This window comes from Chaetodon trifascialis, chromosome 14 (genome assembly GCF_039877785.1).
Source record: "Chaetodon trifascialis isolate fChaTrf1 chromosome 14, fChaTrf1.hap1, whole genome shotgun sequence".
Taxonomy (NCBI): domain Eukaryota; kingdom Metazoa; phylum Chordata; class Actinopteri; order Chaetodontiformes; family Chaetodontidae; genus Chaetodon; species Chaetodon trifascialis.
Window position 1 is genome coordinate 13,658,208 of NC_092069.1, and position 16,121 is coordinate 13,674,328.

The window sequence follows — 16,121 nt, forward strand, 5'->3', positions numbered from 1 at the left end:
TCCGTCGCGGCTGACGTTCCCGCTTCTGTCCACAAACAGTGCTAATGCTACCAAAGGAGCGAGAGTGAGTAAAAGACACTTTCTTCCCTTCAAGTGTAATAGAAAAAGCTCTGCCAGCTTTGTTTCAACAGCATCTAATTAACTTACCAAATAAGACGTGGCGTGTCTCTTCAGCGGAGATGTAACGTTAGTTTGGAGGACGCTTCGACGCCAAGAAACACTTCCTAAAACTCGCCTTTCACCAGGTTGGCTGCTCGTTGTTATTACTTCCATTTGAATATCGTTGATTTAATGTTTTACCGCCTGCTTCTAAATGGTAGAAAAACAGAGAGTTTGTGTGCATAAGTATAAAGTTAATACGTGTAGAAACTAAACTAAGCTTAGCCAATGCTAAACACCTGAACATAAATCGATATTGCACACTACGCTGAGAGCGCAGAGGTGTGGTTGCCATGGTAACCCGTTGACACAAACTTTTGTTGCAGGTATGAACCCCTGACGAAGACTCTTAGAAACAGTGAAGAGTGGGCATTATAATACAGTGGAAGGGGATGGTGTCTCAAACAGTTTAAAATGTGAAACCAACAGTCTAAAGCCCAAAGATGTTCAGTTTATTATGACACAGCACTGAGAAAAACAGCAAGTCCTCATGATGTGAGATTAAAGCTGCACCTAAGAGTTATTTTCATCACAGAGCTCCTGTTTTCTTCTTCTTTTTCCCCGTGAATAATCAGTTGATGGTTTGTTCAATAGAATGAAAGAAAAATGTCCATCGCAGTTTCCCAGAGCCCATGTTTGACATATTTAAATTGCATGTTTTGTTCAAACCCAAAGACATTCAATTTACAATAAAGAGACCATTCACAACAACAACAACAACAACAACAACAACATATATGCACATTTGAGAAACTGGAATAAGAGAATTCCGATTTTTGCTTGAGGAAATCACATACATCAATAATCAGTTATCAAAACTATTGGCAATTGATTTTCCATCCACCCCGAGTCAATTAATTGACAAATTACTTCCCTATTCAATTTAAAAAAATGTATAGAGTTCCACCGAAAAGTTTACACAAAATAATAAGGCGTGACTTGTCATGACAATAAATTTTGACAAATTACTGTCTTAAAAGGTTAAACATATTGGCAGAGCATTGATGTTTATTTATTTTGAGAAGGGGCCAGGCCATGTAAAATTCTTCTTCTCCCAGTTTATTGTCATGACAAGTCACACCTTATTATTTTGTGTAAGCTTTTCGGTGGAAGTGTGCACAGAAGTAATTGAAGTTAATTGCTTGATAAATGACCAAATTGATTCTCAAAATTGTCAGTTTACTTTCTGCTGACAGACAAATGAAACAGAACCTTTTGTTTACAGGAATAGACAGCCTTTCAGGGCTTGGACTTTGATTTTCTGTCACTTTACTCTCCCTGTTTTTTGATAGTTCACAGGTCAGAGAAACTATGTCAAAGCTGGAAACCCTGCTGGATGATGGACTCAGATCAGAGCTAATGCTCCAGCATCAGCTGAACGCCCTGAGTGAGGCCTTCAGGCAGCAGCTGCAGGAGACAGAGAGGAGGCAGAAAGAGGAGCTGGAGAGGAGAATACATCAGAACGCTCTACTGTCAACAGACCAATGCTCCTTTAATAAAAATGAAGTGAACAATCAGGCCAGGTAGGTTTCCTGGAATGTCTTCTGTGTTTTGTTGTAGTTATATCTGTTTCATTAAATATTTTTACTGATGTTCAGACACAAAGGAATGAGGACATCCAACCCTACATCTGCCCTGACTTCAAACAAAGAGACTATGCAGCATCCTGGGCAGTCAGAGAGGCTTAACTCAACTTCTCCCACCTCGCTATCTCCAACAAACTGGACTCATAGTTCAGTCAGGACTTCCATGCTGAGTCCCACCAGGACTCAACATCGTGAGCGGTTTGCTTCATGCAAAACAACACAGATGAGGAAAGTGGAGGAGGATGAAGCTGAGTGTCAGAAGAAGTTCTGCGCTCTCCCAGTGCCCAGCCGTGTCATTCAGCCCCTCTATCAGGAGATGATGGAGCTGCGGGAGAAGAAGAGACAGCAGGGCCATGAGCAGAGGAGGGACTTCTTGCTCTCCATTCAAAGACCTTTCAGCTTCCAGGAGAGAGGAGAGGAGAAAAGGGAGAAGCTGATAGCAATGTTAAACCAAGTGTCACATGACCAGAAGGCAGCTCCTGTCAAAAAACCTCCTCGCAAAGAGGTAAAAGACTCGTCAGATTCTGAGCTGAAAGGTGGGTCTCCTTTTCTGAGGCAGAACAGTGCTTTGTTCTGTAAGTCTGCATTTATAATGTGGTTCATAACATGTCTTTGATGCATGTACGCAGTATGCCTGATACACTTCATGCACTGACATGAATTCATCCTCTACTGTACCTTATTGTTATTCTTGTGCAGACGAGGAGCTTTGCAGACAAGTCGCCACTCAGACAAGAGTGCGACACGAGAATCCCACTGTGTCTCGCAGCCCGAAACTCCGCACTGCTGAGCGCACCAGGAAAGAAAAGTTGGGATTCCTGGATGAGAGACCCAGCTTCCAGCCCCAGATCATCCAGCAGATTCCTGATTTCAGCAGGCTGCACAAAGCCTTGCAGACAGCGGCGCTGAGAAAGACGCAGAGTAAAGACACCATGATCAAATGTCAGCCCTTCTATCTGAGGACTTCAGCTCTCCCTGCAAGACAAAAGAAGATGAGCCCTGAAAACTCACAGGTAAAACATTTCTTTACCCCAGACCTGTTGTTTGCTTTACTATGAGAATTCATTAAAATGTGATATTTCTTCATTAATTTCAATGCAGTTTGGTCACCTCTCAGAGTATGACCTAATTTTATTTGAGTTTTTGCTGTGTTGATTTGTTTCATGATTTTTTAAAGTGAACAGATTTCTCAGAGGTGGTAATTATGGTCTGCAAGAGGCTGAGAATGAATTCACGCCTTTCTCCAAAATGTTCCATCACTAAAATGTAAAAAATAACGCCTGTTTTGAAGACCCAGTGTCTGTAGAGGAATTACATAAGAAGAGGACATCCAGGATTCCAAAGCACCAGGTGGCTTCACGTTGTAGTTTTACATTATTTCTCTGCTTGATGGATGGTTTGAAACACATCCACCCACCACTTCTCTTATTTAAGGGGAGGAGGAAACAACTAGCCTTCCTTAAAGCCTGTAATGTTCCACATGACAAACAGTGCTGATTATCTAAATCGTTGTTCATTTAAAAAACTGTATATCACTATGATTTCACCAAATATGCAATATAAGACCTAATAAGAACAGATGTTTACTCTACAGTTCTTGCAGACTGTATAATACTCTATCATGTATTCCTGTGGTCTCCTCAACACTCAGAAGTGTTTATTTCGTAAAATCTGACAAAAGACTCTGACCTGGTCACGTTTGACTTTCTTTTCTGCGGCCTTGGGAGTAATTTGTTTGATGATAAGATTTATTGCATGGGTTAAGTTCTTGTATGGCATATCTGTTATTTCTTGAGGTCTTTCTGACCAGCCCCCTCAGTTGTGGAGCTGTAAAGCTATTTAAAATGTGTACAGTGGGCCCTCTTCACAGAGGGAATATTCTCCTCCCTTCAACAGTTGTATTTCAAACTTTCTCCACCTCGTAATTTGTCAAGTTTAACCGAAGCCCCATTTCTGCAGCGCCTGACGCACAACCATATAATGCTTGTTCACATTATTTTTTTTTTTCCTGAGCTCAAGTAAAGAAGTCTTTTTTATGAGATTCATCCCATATTTCACAGGCCTATCCCTACATATATATGTTCATTGAATTTTGCCGGGGTGGATGACAGTTCTTTCCATTTTTCTGGCCCAAGTTATGCAATAACCAACAATTTTTGTAGAGTAGAGTGAAGCTTTAATGTCCCGGAGGGGCAGTTTGGCTTACTATGAATCATATCAGATATTTATTGGCAGGCTGATTTAACTAATGTTATAAATAGATGTATTTGGCCTCGTTGATGAAGGTGTGGAGATTAACATCACGTAAGTACAAAATGTCTTCATAGATAAAATACATAACTACAGAAACCTTCAAATTTATAGTGATTGGTTTCTCTGGAAAAAAACAACAAAACAAAACATTATTGTATGAGGTTGTATGATTAACCTCATAAAGTATGTTGTATTCAATCTCACAGTAAAATACTGCAAATTACATTTCAGATAGAAATCCATTATTCCTGTGCATATTATTTAGTTATTACTGAGGGCTTTTCAGCACAACTTAATTGTTTATTGAAAGTCAATGTCGCTCTTTTATCGCTCTCAATATTCCTTTCATTGGGCTTTGATCACGGTGAATAAAAAGGTTTTTTTCCACAAATTGTTGAACCAGTTCTGCTACTCTGAGTCATTCTGTGCTGTATCATCTGACAGAAAAGCTTCTATACCGCTCTCAACTCACTGCACAGATTTGGCATGTCTGTATACAGGCTTCATACTTACATCTGGCTGTATACTTTGCTGGTGTTACTACTCCACCCTGTCGGGTTTTATTTCGAAGTATATTCTAAATTTGTTTAATGAAAGTGTTTTTCCCTCTCATCTATAGGTACCAAAAATAAGTCATCTCAGTAGAAGCAAGTCACTTGGCGCCTTAACATCCCTGTCTGCAGACACGCTCCCCACATACATCACAGATGCTGTGAGGAAACGCTGTGTGGCCGTCAGGTGACGTGGATTATTTTTTTCTCTATATAGTTTCTAAATGCTAAATCCTCCAATCCACTAACATACGGAGTATTTTTTACTTTCATAGGAAGTCAATGGAGATGAGAGATAGTAAGAATCAGGAGAGTGCAGACTGGTTGAGGAAGTACCAAATGAGGTCCCAGGCCATGAAGAAGACAGTCACCCTTCATGCAAAGCTGCTGGACCCACACAGAAGCTTGAAAGAAGTGCACAATGAAAAACTGCAGCACCATCGGTGAGTCCTGGTCAAGTGAGACCATTCATTCTCCAATTTTGCAACCTTTGCATCTCACATCACAACAACCGCCTGCCACAGCAAACTATAATCTTTTCTTACATGAAGGGCTGCTGACCAACAAAGGATGAGAGAATACGCGAGGGAGTTACGGGATATGAAGGCACGAGTCAATGGACGCCCGTATTTATTCGAACAGGTGAAACAGGTGAGTGACGTGGGAGGAGGAGATTACATCACGTTGTAAATGACATCCACCTACAGCCTAACTTTGAGTTTTTTCTGCCAGAAAAGTGCAAAGGCTCACGCGGAGCAGACATACAGGAACAAGCTGCAGAACGCTGGCTTGATGGAGCAGTTTGTTGAAGAAAATGGAGAAGCAGCTGAAGGAACATCAACATCATCCAGATCTGGGGATGATACAGACCAGAATGACATTCATACGTAGCAGGTATGCAGCGTGAGAATTTTTAGTTTTGCTCATCCACTATGTAATACCACTGTGTCCGGTTAAAGTATGAATAGCACTGGTGCTGGAGAGCCAAGGACTTCATGTGGTTTGGTCATGTTACATTACATAATTTTCTGAGCTTGCCCAGCAGTCTTTAGCGAAGAAAAGGCAAATACTGTAGCCAAGCAAAAGTTCGATGTAATTACAATATAGCCATTTTCTAACCCAACATGTCTGATTTAGGGATGAAAATGTAGACGACGGGGAGAAAATTGAAGATGTGGAAGAGAAGAGCGTGAAGTCCAAAGGAGAAGAAATGCCATGATCAAAAAGGTTCAGGCGGCACAGAGTTTTTTGTGGCCTCTCCGCTAGAAAACAACACTGTCCTCAAAAATGATTCATGTCACGGCTAACTCTCCGTACCAAGCGCTTGATAGTTTAAGATGTGAAACTGTGAATTATGAAATTACAAAACATCTGAACTGCACAATCACAAATGTCACGGATTACAACTGAAAGAAAATAGAAGTTTATAGAACTGCATAAGTTTAGACGTGATTAATATTTTATATGCTTTGAGTTTAACACGTATATAAATGTGTATGTATGTGCAATCTGGCTTCAAGTAGATTAAACTGAAAATAAAAAGCCGCCTTCATATTCCTTTGCAAACAAGTTTGCAAAGGAATATGAAGGCTGTTATTTAGAGGATGATGAACACTTGGTTACCAGAGTTAACAGTTCAAAAGCAAAATGAGAAGACCGCTTGTCTGTTACAATAATTTTTTTTTACCCACTCTAAAACAAGAAGCTTCTGATATATTAAAATATATACTTTTACAATGAGATATAAATATGAGAATTTATATATTTAAATGAGAATAAAGAGAGAGTTGAATAAATGTATATTTTCTTAATTGGGCAGGTCCCGTAAGGACACCAGGCGTCTGACATGGGCCTCTCTCTGATGGTTGGGTGAAAGTTCCCAGTTGTTCCTCCAGCCACACCACCACCTAAATAAACAGTGCACAGAGACCAGTTCAGTGGGCTGCACCAAGCCCATAGATCCACATCAAATACGCTTATACGCTGACCTCCACTTGTGTTTAGACAGCTGACTGCCAGGAATTTGAGAGATCAGTTTTACATAAAAGCCACACAGGACTGTCTGAATATCTGTATAATCATAATCAAAACGTAATCATGGAGTACATACCAGAGAGTACCCAGAGGCTTTGTAGGCAACTGTGTCATTGTGCGCTGAAGCTAGTGAAGGCAATGTTTGCACAAGCTCAGACCAAGATATCATTAAAAATTGTGAACTATTTCATCTTAAGGTAACAGAATGCTTAGTTTGAAATGTACAATCATGACCCCAAAAAAGTTGAGACGCTGTGAATTCATTTGCAAATTAACTGTGTTTACTGACAGTTTTACAAAGTGCTCCCAAGACCATGCAGTTACATCCTTTAGACAGTCATATGTTCACAAATTGGTGAACGACTGAGCCTTTCCAGGATGCCCCTTTAATACTCAATCATGATACTATCACCTGTTACCAATGAACCTGTTTACCTGTGGAATGTTCCAAACAGGTGTTTTTGGAACAATCGGCATCTTTCCCAGTCTTTAGTTGCTCCTGTTCCAACTTGTTTGAAACGTGTTGCTGAATCAAATTCAGACTGGAATGTGACTGTCCAGGTATTAAAATAAGCATGTGATTCATTTTGCATAATTAAAAATAGAAGAAAAGCTGAAAAGGCAAACTGTTATTACATAGTACTTATAAATGTAATAAATAATCACACAGTCCATTCCTCGAGATCTCAAACATCACATGACAAAGCTTCAAGGGCTCCATCCCGGCAGGTTGTCATGGGAACCGTGTATCCCTCCCCGCTCTGCCTCGTAATCCCTCACGAGAGGGCTGTGCCCCTCTGACTTCCCTGGTGCACGCTTGAAAACAAAACCAATCTCTCAACCTGTTAGATGTTATCCGAGTGAGACCCTGTGTCCTGTGAGATGCAGGAGGAAGCAGACGCCCGTGACATCTCTTTAAACAAACTGTAGCGCCTCGGACGCGAGTGGAAGCTGAGAAAGGGAACAAACACATCTCATTTAGATTAATGAGAGGCTGTGCACTTGGCCAGCGAATGTTATGATCACGCTGTTTGAGGAGTGGCTCTGCTCAGCAGATGAACAATATAATTTTGCCAAGGTGGTGCGTTCAGGTCTTTTATTATTCCAGCCGCTGAACGATATAAAAATTCCCACACTTTTAATTCTGGAAATGCATGGGTTGCAAATGTAGGCAGTTGAGGACACACCCTAGAATAGATGATATAGGCCTCGAATGGCCTTCAGTGTCACAGTGTCAGCCAGTTCCTACTCTCATATTTTCCTCGTCTGCCTTTTTCCTCCTCCATGTGCTAACTCTCCTGTTGTTTCAGATCATTCCACTCCCACCTGCCCTGCAGTAACCTATGTGCTCCTGTCATTCTCCATCACCTAATCTCCCCCACCCACCTGATCCCACTTCCACATCAGCTGAGTAGCGCGCACACCAGCCCAACTCCATTTATTCTCTGCCTGCGTGAGTCTTGCCTGTTTGGACCCCTGCTCTCCAGCCTGATCCTCTGTTAGATAAGTTTGCCTTATCTCTGCTGCCTGCCTGGTTTTGACTTGTTTTTCACCTTGTGTAAACTTGAACTTCTAATTTTACCAGCTGGTCTCAGACCTGTGCTTTTGGGTTCAAACCTGTTTTTACTGAGCCTTTCACCCGCATTAAAACATCAGCAATTTCACTGTGTGAAATGCTTATGCTGTGTTTTCTGGTTATTTTGTTGTTCATCTTAATTTCTCGTTTATTTAAATTCTCGTGATTATAAAGTAAAAGTGCAAAGGCCATGTATTTTTGTTAAGTGCAGTTTATGTTGTGTGTGTGCATGTATGGTCTCCCTAAGTTTTAGTCCTCGGTTCACCTGCAGGAGGAGCTGTGGCTCGCTACAGCCTCTCTGGATCAGAAGAGAGAGATCCCTCTTTTTCTCCTTCAGTGGCATGAATAATATCCCCAGTGCTGGAGAGAGAGCATATCAAGAGGCAAACGGGAAGGGGAGAGAGAGATAGCAGCCAGTGTGACAGATAAGAGCGTGGCACAACTTGTTTCCCTGACTGCACCGTGGGCCGGGGAAAGAGAGCGCAAGTGCACCAGAGTGTCAGGCAAGGCTGCTGCCTGCACACACACAAATACACTCACACAAATACACTCACATACACACACAGACCCCTCAGCCTGACCGCACCAGAAGAAGTTCAGAGAGAAGACTGACCTCAAGAAGGTACAGTATGTTTGTGCATCTCTAGCCTGGGAATCATATCTCCTGCAGCCATGTCCCACTCTTCATATCTGAAACATTACGAGCAAATCAGCTGTGCTACACTGACTTGATGCTCTGCTTTGTTTTCCAGGTGGGGTTGGCGGAAGTTTGGTCTGTGGATTAAATGTTATGGCTTTGCTCAAACTGAGCCTTCTTGTCCTGTAGAGGAGTTGTGTGTTTCCCCTCTAGAAGAACTTGTCTCGTGTTTACAGCCTGAGGGAGGATGGAGAAGCTGTCAGGGAAAGAAAAGGAGCTGATACGAGGCAGCTGGGAGAGCCTGGGCAAGAACAAAGTTCCTCATGGTGTCATCATGTTTTCCAGGTAATGTTTTACACAATCAGCATGGTTCAGATGGAACTAGACAGTAAAGTGACTTGTGAGAGGAGAAAATGTTGACCCGTGCTGTCACAACAGATAGAAATAGGATCTTGTGTGTTTTATGTGTTATTTAATAGCTGTGGTATTAGAATATGTATCAGGTGTGGAGAGAGAATCAAGCTAGATCCTCCGCCGCACACTTTCACCACGCAGGGACCGGAAGCTTGACTTGTTGCTTGGCGACAGACTGCAATAATCCACAATTTACTTCGAGACAGCCGCCGCTAAAGCAGAGAGTGGCCGGAGAGATTTGTAGATGTATGATTTACAGATTGATTTTGTGTCTGTGTGGATGTTTGGCAACCCATGCCGTGTGTACACACCTATAGAACAGTGTGGTATTTGTCTGTGGTAGACTGTTTGAGCTGGACCCTGCGCTCCCCAGTCTTTTCCACTACAGTACAAACTGTGGCTCCACACAAGACTGCCTCTCCAGCCCAGAGTTCCTGGAACATGTCACCAAGGTGAGCTCCGTTCACCGCAGCGACCACTGCAAGTACACTGTTTGTACTTGTGTACAGTTTTGAACACTCTCTGTGTGTATTCGCATGTGATGCAAGGTGATGCTCGTGATCGATGCGGCGGTCAGCCACCTGGATGACCTTCACTCCTTGGAGGACTTCCTGCTCAACCTTGGGAGGAAACATCAGGCAGTGGGAGTCAACACCCAGTCGTTTGCTGTAGGACCAAAATTTCATAATGCAACTCTCAAAAAAGCTGTTTCACAAACGAATGAGCTGTGGAAAAAACTATGCTTTTTCTGTCTTTGTGTTCTTGTTGGTTTTGGACTTCTTCAGATGGTGGGTGAGTCCCTTCTCTACATGCTGCAGTGCAGTCTGGGCCAGGCCTACACGGCGCCACTGCGTCAAGCCTGGCTCAACATGTACAGCATCGTGGTAGCAGCCATGAGCCGAGGGTGGGCCAAGAACGGCGAGGACAAGGCTGACTGAGGCGCACAGCGGGAGCTGCTGAGCAGATGCTGTCAAATCACTCTATGTGGTTGCTGTGGAATGCTGTACGTTTGCTCTGTGAGTGGGGTCACGTAGCGAAACAAATGTAAGGTGTGGTTACAATTTCCAATTGGATCGACCAATCGCAGAGTCTATTTTCTTTGCTGTGGATGTTTAGCTACCACACAGTGCTGCTGCACAGCTGTGAGGATCTGAGCCAGCCTGTTTTAGTTCTTCTAAGTCTGGACCTGTAATCTGAGCGCCTCACACTGAGAACAAGCAACAACTGTTGAGTCTCTTTGTATATAACTGCTTTGATATACCTACTCAAAATGATAACAGTGACTGTAGTGGTCTTTGTGATGTATCTTAAAAAGAGTTGCACAATTGTGAAACACTAGATATTATATTTTGGCATCACACACTACTCAAACTGTGATCGTTGCTGTGGCCAGCATGGGCAGCTCTCTATCTAACTGGGACACAGTGATACTTTACAAAACATGTTAAAAGTTTTGGGACAAAGCAATGTGATTTTATATAAGAAAATCCTGCCATCTTAATCATAATCATTACTGTGTTTTCTAATGATATTACACCTCTTTTTGTGTGCAACTTTGTTATCGAACATTTAACCTATTGATGACAACTGTTAGAAATAATAATAGATACTGACATGAACTGTTACACTCTTTCTTCAGAGATCTGACTGTTAAGGCCTCCGCGTGCACCTTACTCGACACGGTGTGTGATGCTCTCTTCAGTACAGGTTGTGAGTATTTCAATAGGCTTCAGCTGACTGTTAAACTCTAACTAATAGACTGTTACATGACCTTTTTAGAGTGTGAACGTTAAAGGGCATCTTGGAGGAATTTGAACATCAGTTTCCAGCCATTGTTAACGTAGAGTAGTTTTGTTGTACTGTAGTTGCTTATCTCAGTAAAGCTTATTAACTGTGTTGTTGTGGCTACAAACGTAGTATTACCTCAGCTTTAGAGGTGAAGATAAGCAGAGTGGCCTTCTGCATGGAAGCGATTTGTTTAACAATGCAAAGCAAAGACAAACTTAATTAATTTCCTTTTTAATCTATTAACACAAAACAAATGATACAGAGATTCTGTGTGCCGACACTGTCCGACATGTGTGTTGTTATTCTTGCTACCATAACACTGTATGTATCATCCTCAGCTGTGATTTACATTCATGGTCTTAATGCCAAGTAACTTAGCAACAGTGTGCCAAGTATTAGATAATAACACCATACAACTGTAAATCCAAGCTGCTGATATGTGGTTATTATCGCTTTAGTCTGAGTTTACATTTCTAAAGTTTATTTTTATATTCTGAAATGTATGTGTCGCTAAAGAGTGTTGATTTTTTGTTTTTCTTTTCAAATGTGATGTACTGTATAGTATATCGTTCATTTAATCAAAATAATAGAGATATTACTAACTTCTAAATGTGCAATCCTTACAGAAAAGTTTAACGGCAGAGTTTTCTGTTGAACTATTTTATCCCTGCATAGTATGTTCAGTCTATACTATCCAGCCCACAGGTGTAATGTTTATTAACTGACTGTGTAGGTGGTGTATTTGTAGTGATTCTTTTCTTTGTACCAGTACACAGCCCTATGCAGGTTGTTGTTCTCCACGTCTCTGTTTGCAGTTACCTGACATAAGGTCTCTTTAGCAGGCATGACTGACAACTGGCATGTTATCCCGTTAACATCCAGCTCTGTACATAGTGGGTGTGTCACTGTCTACCTCATCATTATCAGCTGCTACTGAACAGTGATGACTTCACCTAGTTATCCTTCAACCAAAAACGCACATTATTATTAGAGCTCATACAAGCACGCACTCTTTGTAACCTGGGTTCCATCCTACACTTTTAAAGAACAAATGTCGTGTGCTTACTTGAGAATAAATAAATAAAGTGATCTTCTGTGGATATTTTACTGCTAAACGAGGTCAGTGTGTTTTCCTCTCGCTCTCAGATTGTCACAGACTGATGATGGTTACGACACAATGGTCTGCGTTTGAAATCAATCACACGATGCTTGATTTCCTTCCCACTGACAGCCCATCCCCTGTTACATAAGATCCAAGCACCGAATGGTTCATCGCTCTTGGCTACAGAGACGAGGGCGACTTCAGGCACATCAGCCCACTTACTCATGCAACTGCACAATGTCACATCGAGATTGTTTGCAGAATTTTACTAAACTGCCAAGAATTTCACCAATTTGCTGCTTTCTTCTTTGCAGGGTTTTGTTTTTATTTTCTTTCAGAAACAAGTAAAATCCTTGTAGGTAGTTTGCATGTGTTTCTTCTTGAATTTCAGTTTTGTTAGCGTCCTATAGGTGAAGCCATTGTAGTAAGAAGACGTGGAGATGGCTGTTTTGGAGAGTAATCTGAATACACAGTGCTCATTTCTCCCAGATATACAATTTGGTTATATCATTGTAAAAGTCACATCCATGAGCTGGCTGTCTGTTCTGGTGTTGGAGCAGTGGCTGACATGGCCTTAATCTGTCTCTCTGCACTCCCAACAGTATCCTCACTCTCTCTGTCCCACTGAGAGTCTGCTGTGTTTATGTTGCTCCATGCTCCGTGTCTCGCTTCAGTTCCAGAACATCGCTGAGCCAGAGCCGTCTAGCCACTGGGCTTCATGGAGCATGTGACCCGGCCGTCTCTCAGGTCACCAACCAGTGGTTAGATTGCAAAAACATTCAATAAGCTACTGACTAAAATACAGCTGATGCTCATTTCCCTTGTGGTAATTAATAAGCCCCTATACTTTTACAGTCTTACCTTGTAGTAAACGAGGATTTGCTCTGAAGGCTGTCTGGAGAGGAGTCTGCGAGAAAAGACAACACACATTATTTTTAGAAAGTCTGCAATGTGTTTTGGAATGAAGGGGTATTGAACGTTGTCATGGCAACTGTTAAGTGATGGTCCAGAGTCGTGTGTGCGTGCGCGCATTTGTTTTCGATAAAGGGGGCAAGCAAGGCACTGCTAACGCACTCACCCTAAATCATACTGTGGAGAGGAGTGAGGAGTGGACAGTGACTCCGCGTGCAGGCTCAGGCTAATAAGGTTTGCTCCTCTAGAAGCTGGAGTCTGCAATACAAGCCTGCCAAGAGACCACCACGACAGGGGGATGAGCTGTCTGTCAGCAGCTGCAAAACAGTCCCTTCCAACATGAGGTACAACCAGCTAAAGGATGAAGGCTGGACTCATTCATTTATTTTCTGACTGTCAACAACTGAGAAGACTGAAACAATGCATTGGACTGTTTCTCAATACCTTCTCAATTCCCTATTGTGTCTGTGGTTGATACACACTTGCAAACATATTGATTCTAAAAATGCTTTGTAATTTCCTAAAACGGCTGGGCACAGTAGTTTTTAGCAAATGCAACTCAAACCAGAATAAATAATGCATCTGTTCGGGACTATTTCAGCTGCGGATTACTACACGTTTGGTGTGTTACAGCATGTCGACACAGGAGGCGTTTCGTTGTCAGACTACACTTCTATTTAAATCTACACAGCTGTCAACACCGGCTGCATAACAGTTCATGCTTTACTCATGCAAACATGACCCAATGTGCATTTCTATGCTTTAATTCAACTTTCTTCTTCTGATGTATTGTGTTCTGAACAGAGATCACTGACACTCAATGTTGTGCCTGAACACATCTTGTGCAGGCACAGATGGAGGACTGGAGCTTCTGTTGCTGCGCTAATGTGTGCCTTGTGTAGACACCATGTTATAAAGTATTTACAGCTCATTTAATTTAGCTACACAGACAGTACTTGTTAGTTAGGATCAATTTATTGTTGGCATTTTCATGCAATTTGCTGACTGTAGTTAAAATATGGAATATTGCCAATCTCATCCTTTAGTAGCAGTTAAAAGGATCAGTTCAATTAAGGGCATTTGGCAGATGCTTCAAGGACAAATCTGGCTGTGTGTGAGTGGGTGCAGGGCATATAATTAAATCCACTGGTAATTGATCTCTGATGGTCTTGTTCAGCTGGTATTACAAAATCTAACAAAGATTATAGCAATTGAGCTATACAGCGACCATGGCCGTATGTCCTGCAGTCACCTGGTGCGCTGCGTTACATAACTGTTCTTGACACCTTTTGCTGATTTAATGAGGAAGGCAATTTATACCTGAGACTTTTTGACTGAAGTGACAAAACAGCTGCTAAATGGTGAGATTAGTGCATTAGCTCCTGCTTCGAAGGTCGTGGATAAACTTTCAATTTCAACTTTTTACCCAATTTGCACAAAAACGTCTTTACAGTGCTCAGAAAAATGGAAAATTGAAATTTAGATCTGGACTACTGAGTGAACCTTGTGTTAATATTGTTTCAATTCCTATTTCCAAGGTCAAAGATGAACTTTCTTATGTAAGTCTGTTGAAATATACCCAAGGGGAGATTTTATTCTTTTTATTTTTTTTATTTTTTTAATGTTCAAGATTATTAACAAAATGGCAACTACTATGAGACAAAATATTATGTAAATACTAAACAACACTGTCTTATTAAGCAACATTTGCATGCTGACACCAACCCATACAGGAGTGACAATATGTTTGCTGCAGGAGGCAGAAGCATTTTCTATTCTAAGCATCTGGGCAGGAAAAAGGCGAGCGGCGGGCCACGCACCCAGAGGAATTCACCTTTCACTGACAAGCACGCTCTCAGCAGTTGCCACGGGTGACAGGGGAAATGTCAGGGACTTTTCTTTCCTCTTTCATAGGCTAACAACGAAGAAGCACTGTATATAATGGCAGGCATGTTATCTTGCTGGTTTTTTCTTTCGAACCCTCTCACTGGAGAAACATGACATCAATCCAGTCAGTGTGAGATGTTTCTCAGAAAAAACATACTTGTGCACCACTTTGCTGGAACAGCATCTGCCAGTGGCACTATGGTGCAACCACTTTCCAATGTGGTTTGGATAAAAGCAGATGCTCATACAATTAACTGCCCCATCCACTCTCAGATGTGGTTTGGGGGACAAATGAGGCCTGCAGTCTTTACAGAGGCTTGTCCTGAGACTGGTTTGTATGCAGACACACTGCTTCAAACACTGAGCTAACATGCACCTGCATTCATTAGTGGCCTCCCCCCAGGCTCTGTTAGGTATCTGCTCTGTGACTGTATCTGGAGAGAGGGTCTGTTCAAAGGAATCGCTGTCATCAGTGGTACACTTTGTCAGACTCTGAAGGAATAGTTTAACATTTTGGCGAATATGAGTATTTTCTTTATTGCAACCAGCAGCCAGCTAGCTTAGCTTCACACAAAACCTGGAAAAAGAGGGAAACTAGCCTGACTCTGTCCAAAGTCAGAAAAATCCAACTATCACCACCTCTACAGCTCACAAATGAACATGTTGTATCTTGCTTGTTTATTCTGTACAAAGTGTAAAAATGGCAGGTTGTAGTTTAACAGGCAGGCTAATTCTTGGTTAGCCACAGTAACTTCCCCCTATAGCTCCCATTAAGCCACAAATTGTTGTTTATACACTTTGGTTTTTGTACTGATTAAAGAAACCAATAATGTGTTAATTAGTGAGCTTTGGAGATTCTGGTGGGCAAATTTTGTTATGTTTGGACAGAGTAAAAATAGCTATTTTCCCACGTCCTGACTTTATACTAAGCTAAGCTAACTGGCTGCAGGTGGTAGCATCATGTTCAACATAAAAGAACAAGCATGGTATCAATATTCAGCAAATAAGAGTATTTCCTGTAGTTTCAAACTATTCCTATTTCAATTTTAACATCAGTCAGTCAGTTTGTATGCAAAATGTCCTTTGCATGTTTCCTGAAGGCATCATGTGAACATTCAGTCTTGGACTTCTGCTTACCACATCACTGCCTCCCAAAGACCTTTCATCATAGACCACAGAAGAGGAGAGCATTAAGAAGAAGGAGTTCATGGCACAAGATGAG

The 16,121-nt window shown here is 41.7% G+C and overlaps 1 protein-coding gene across 6 annotated transcripts; it reads left to right on the forward strand.

Annotated features, from left to right (window-relative positions):
• Nucleotides 1-76: 76 nt before the first annotated feature.
• On the forward strand, nt 77-12,111 carry LOC139341973 (neuroglobin). Of its 6 annotated transcripts, XR_011603024.1 has the most exons (10): nt 77-245; nt 1,452-1,682; nt 1,758-2,281; nt 2,445-2,758; nt 4,618-4,736; nt 4,825-4,992; nt 5,101-5,200; nt 5,282-5,776; nt 7,894-8,781; nt 8,912-9,531. XR_011603024.1 is itself a non-coding variant. In XM_070978759.1 (8 exons), the coding sequence occupies exons 2-8, from the start codon at nt 1,471-1,473 to the stop codon at nt 5,438-5,440; spliced, it is 1,596 nt and encodes a 531-aa protein (XP_070834860.1). In that variant the 5' UTR covers nt 77-245; nt 1,452-1,470; the 3' UTR covers nt 5,441-6,087. The 6 variants fall into 6 exon arrangements, 3 of the variants coding, with proteins under 3 accessions (XP_070834860.1, XP_070834861.1, XP_070834862.1); XR_011603023.1 differs by having other exon boundaries at nt 7,894-9,531; XR_011603025.1 differs by having other exon boundaries at nt 1,459-1,682; nt 7,894-9,531.
• The last annotated feature ends 4,010 nt before the right edge of the window (nt 12,112-16,121 follow it).

What these genes read in the sequence shown, in the direction of transcription:
- LOC139341973 (XM_070978759.1), top strand. Translation starts at nt 1,471, where the DNA reads ATGTCAAAGCTGGAAACCCTGCTGGATGATGGACTCAGATCAGAGCTA. An exon ending in GAAGTGAACAATCAGGCCAG is followed by an intron (nt 1,683 to 1,757) that starts GTAGGTTTCCTG and finishes ACTGATGTTCAG; the next exon opens with ACACAAAGGAATGAGGACAT. An exon ending in GAAAAACTGCAGCACCATCG is followed by an intron (nt 4,993 to 5,100) that starts GTGAGTCCTGGT and finishes TCTTACATGAAG; the next exon opens with GGCTGCTGACCAACAAAGGA.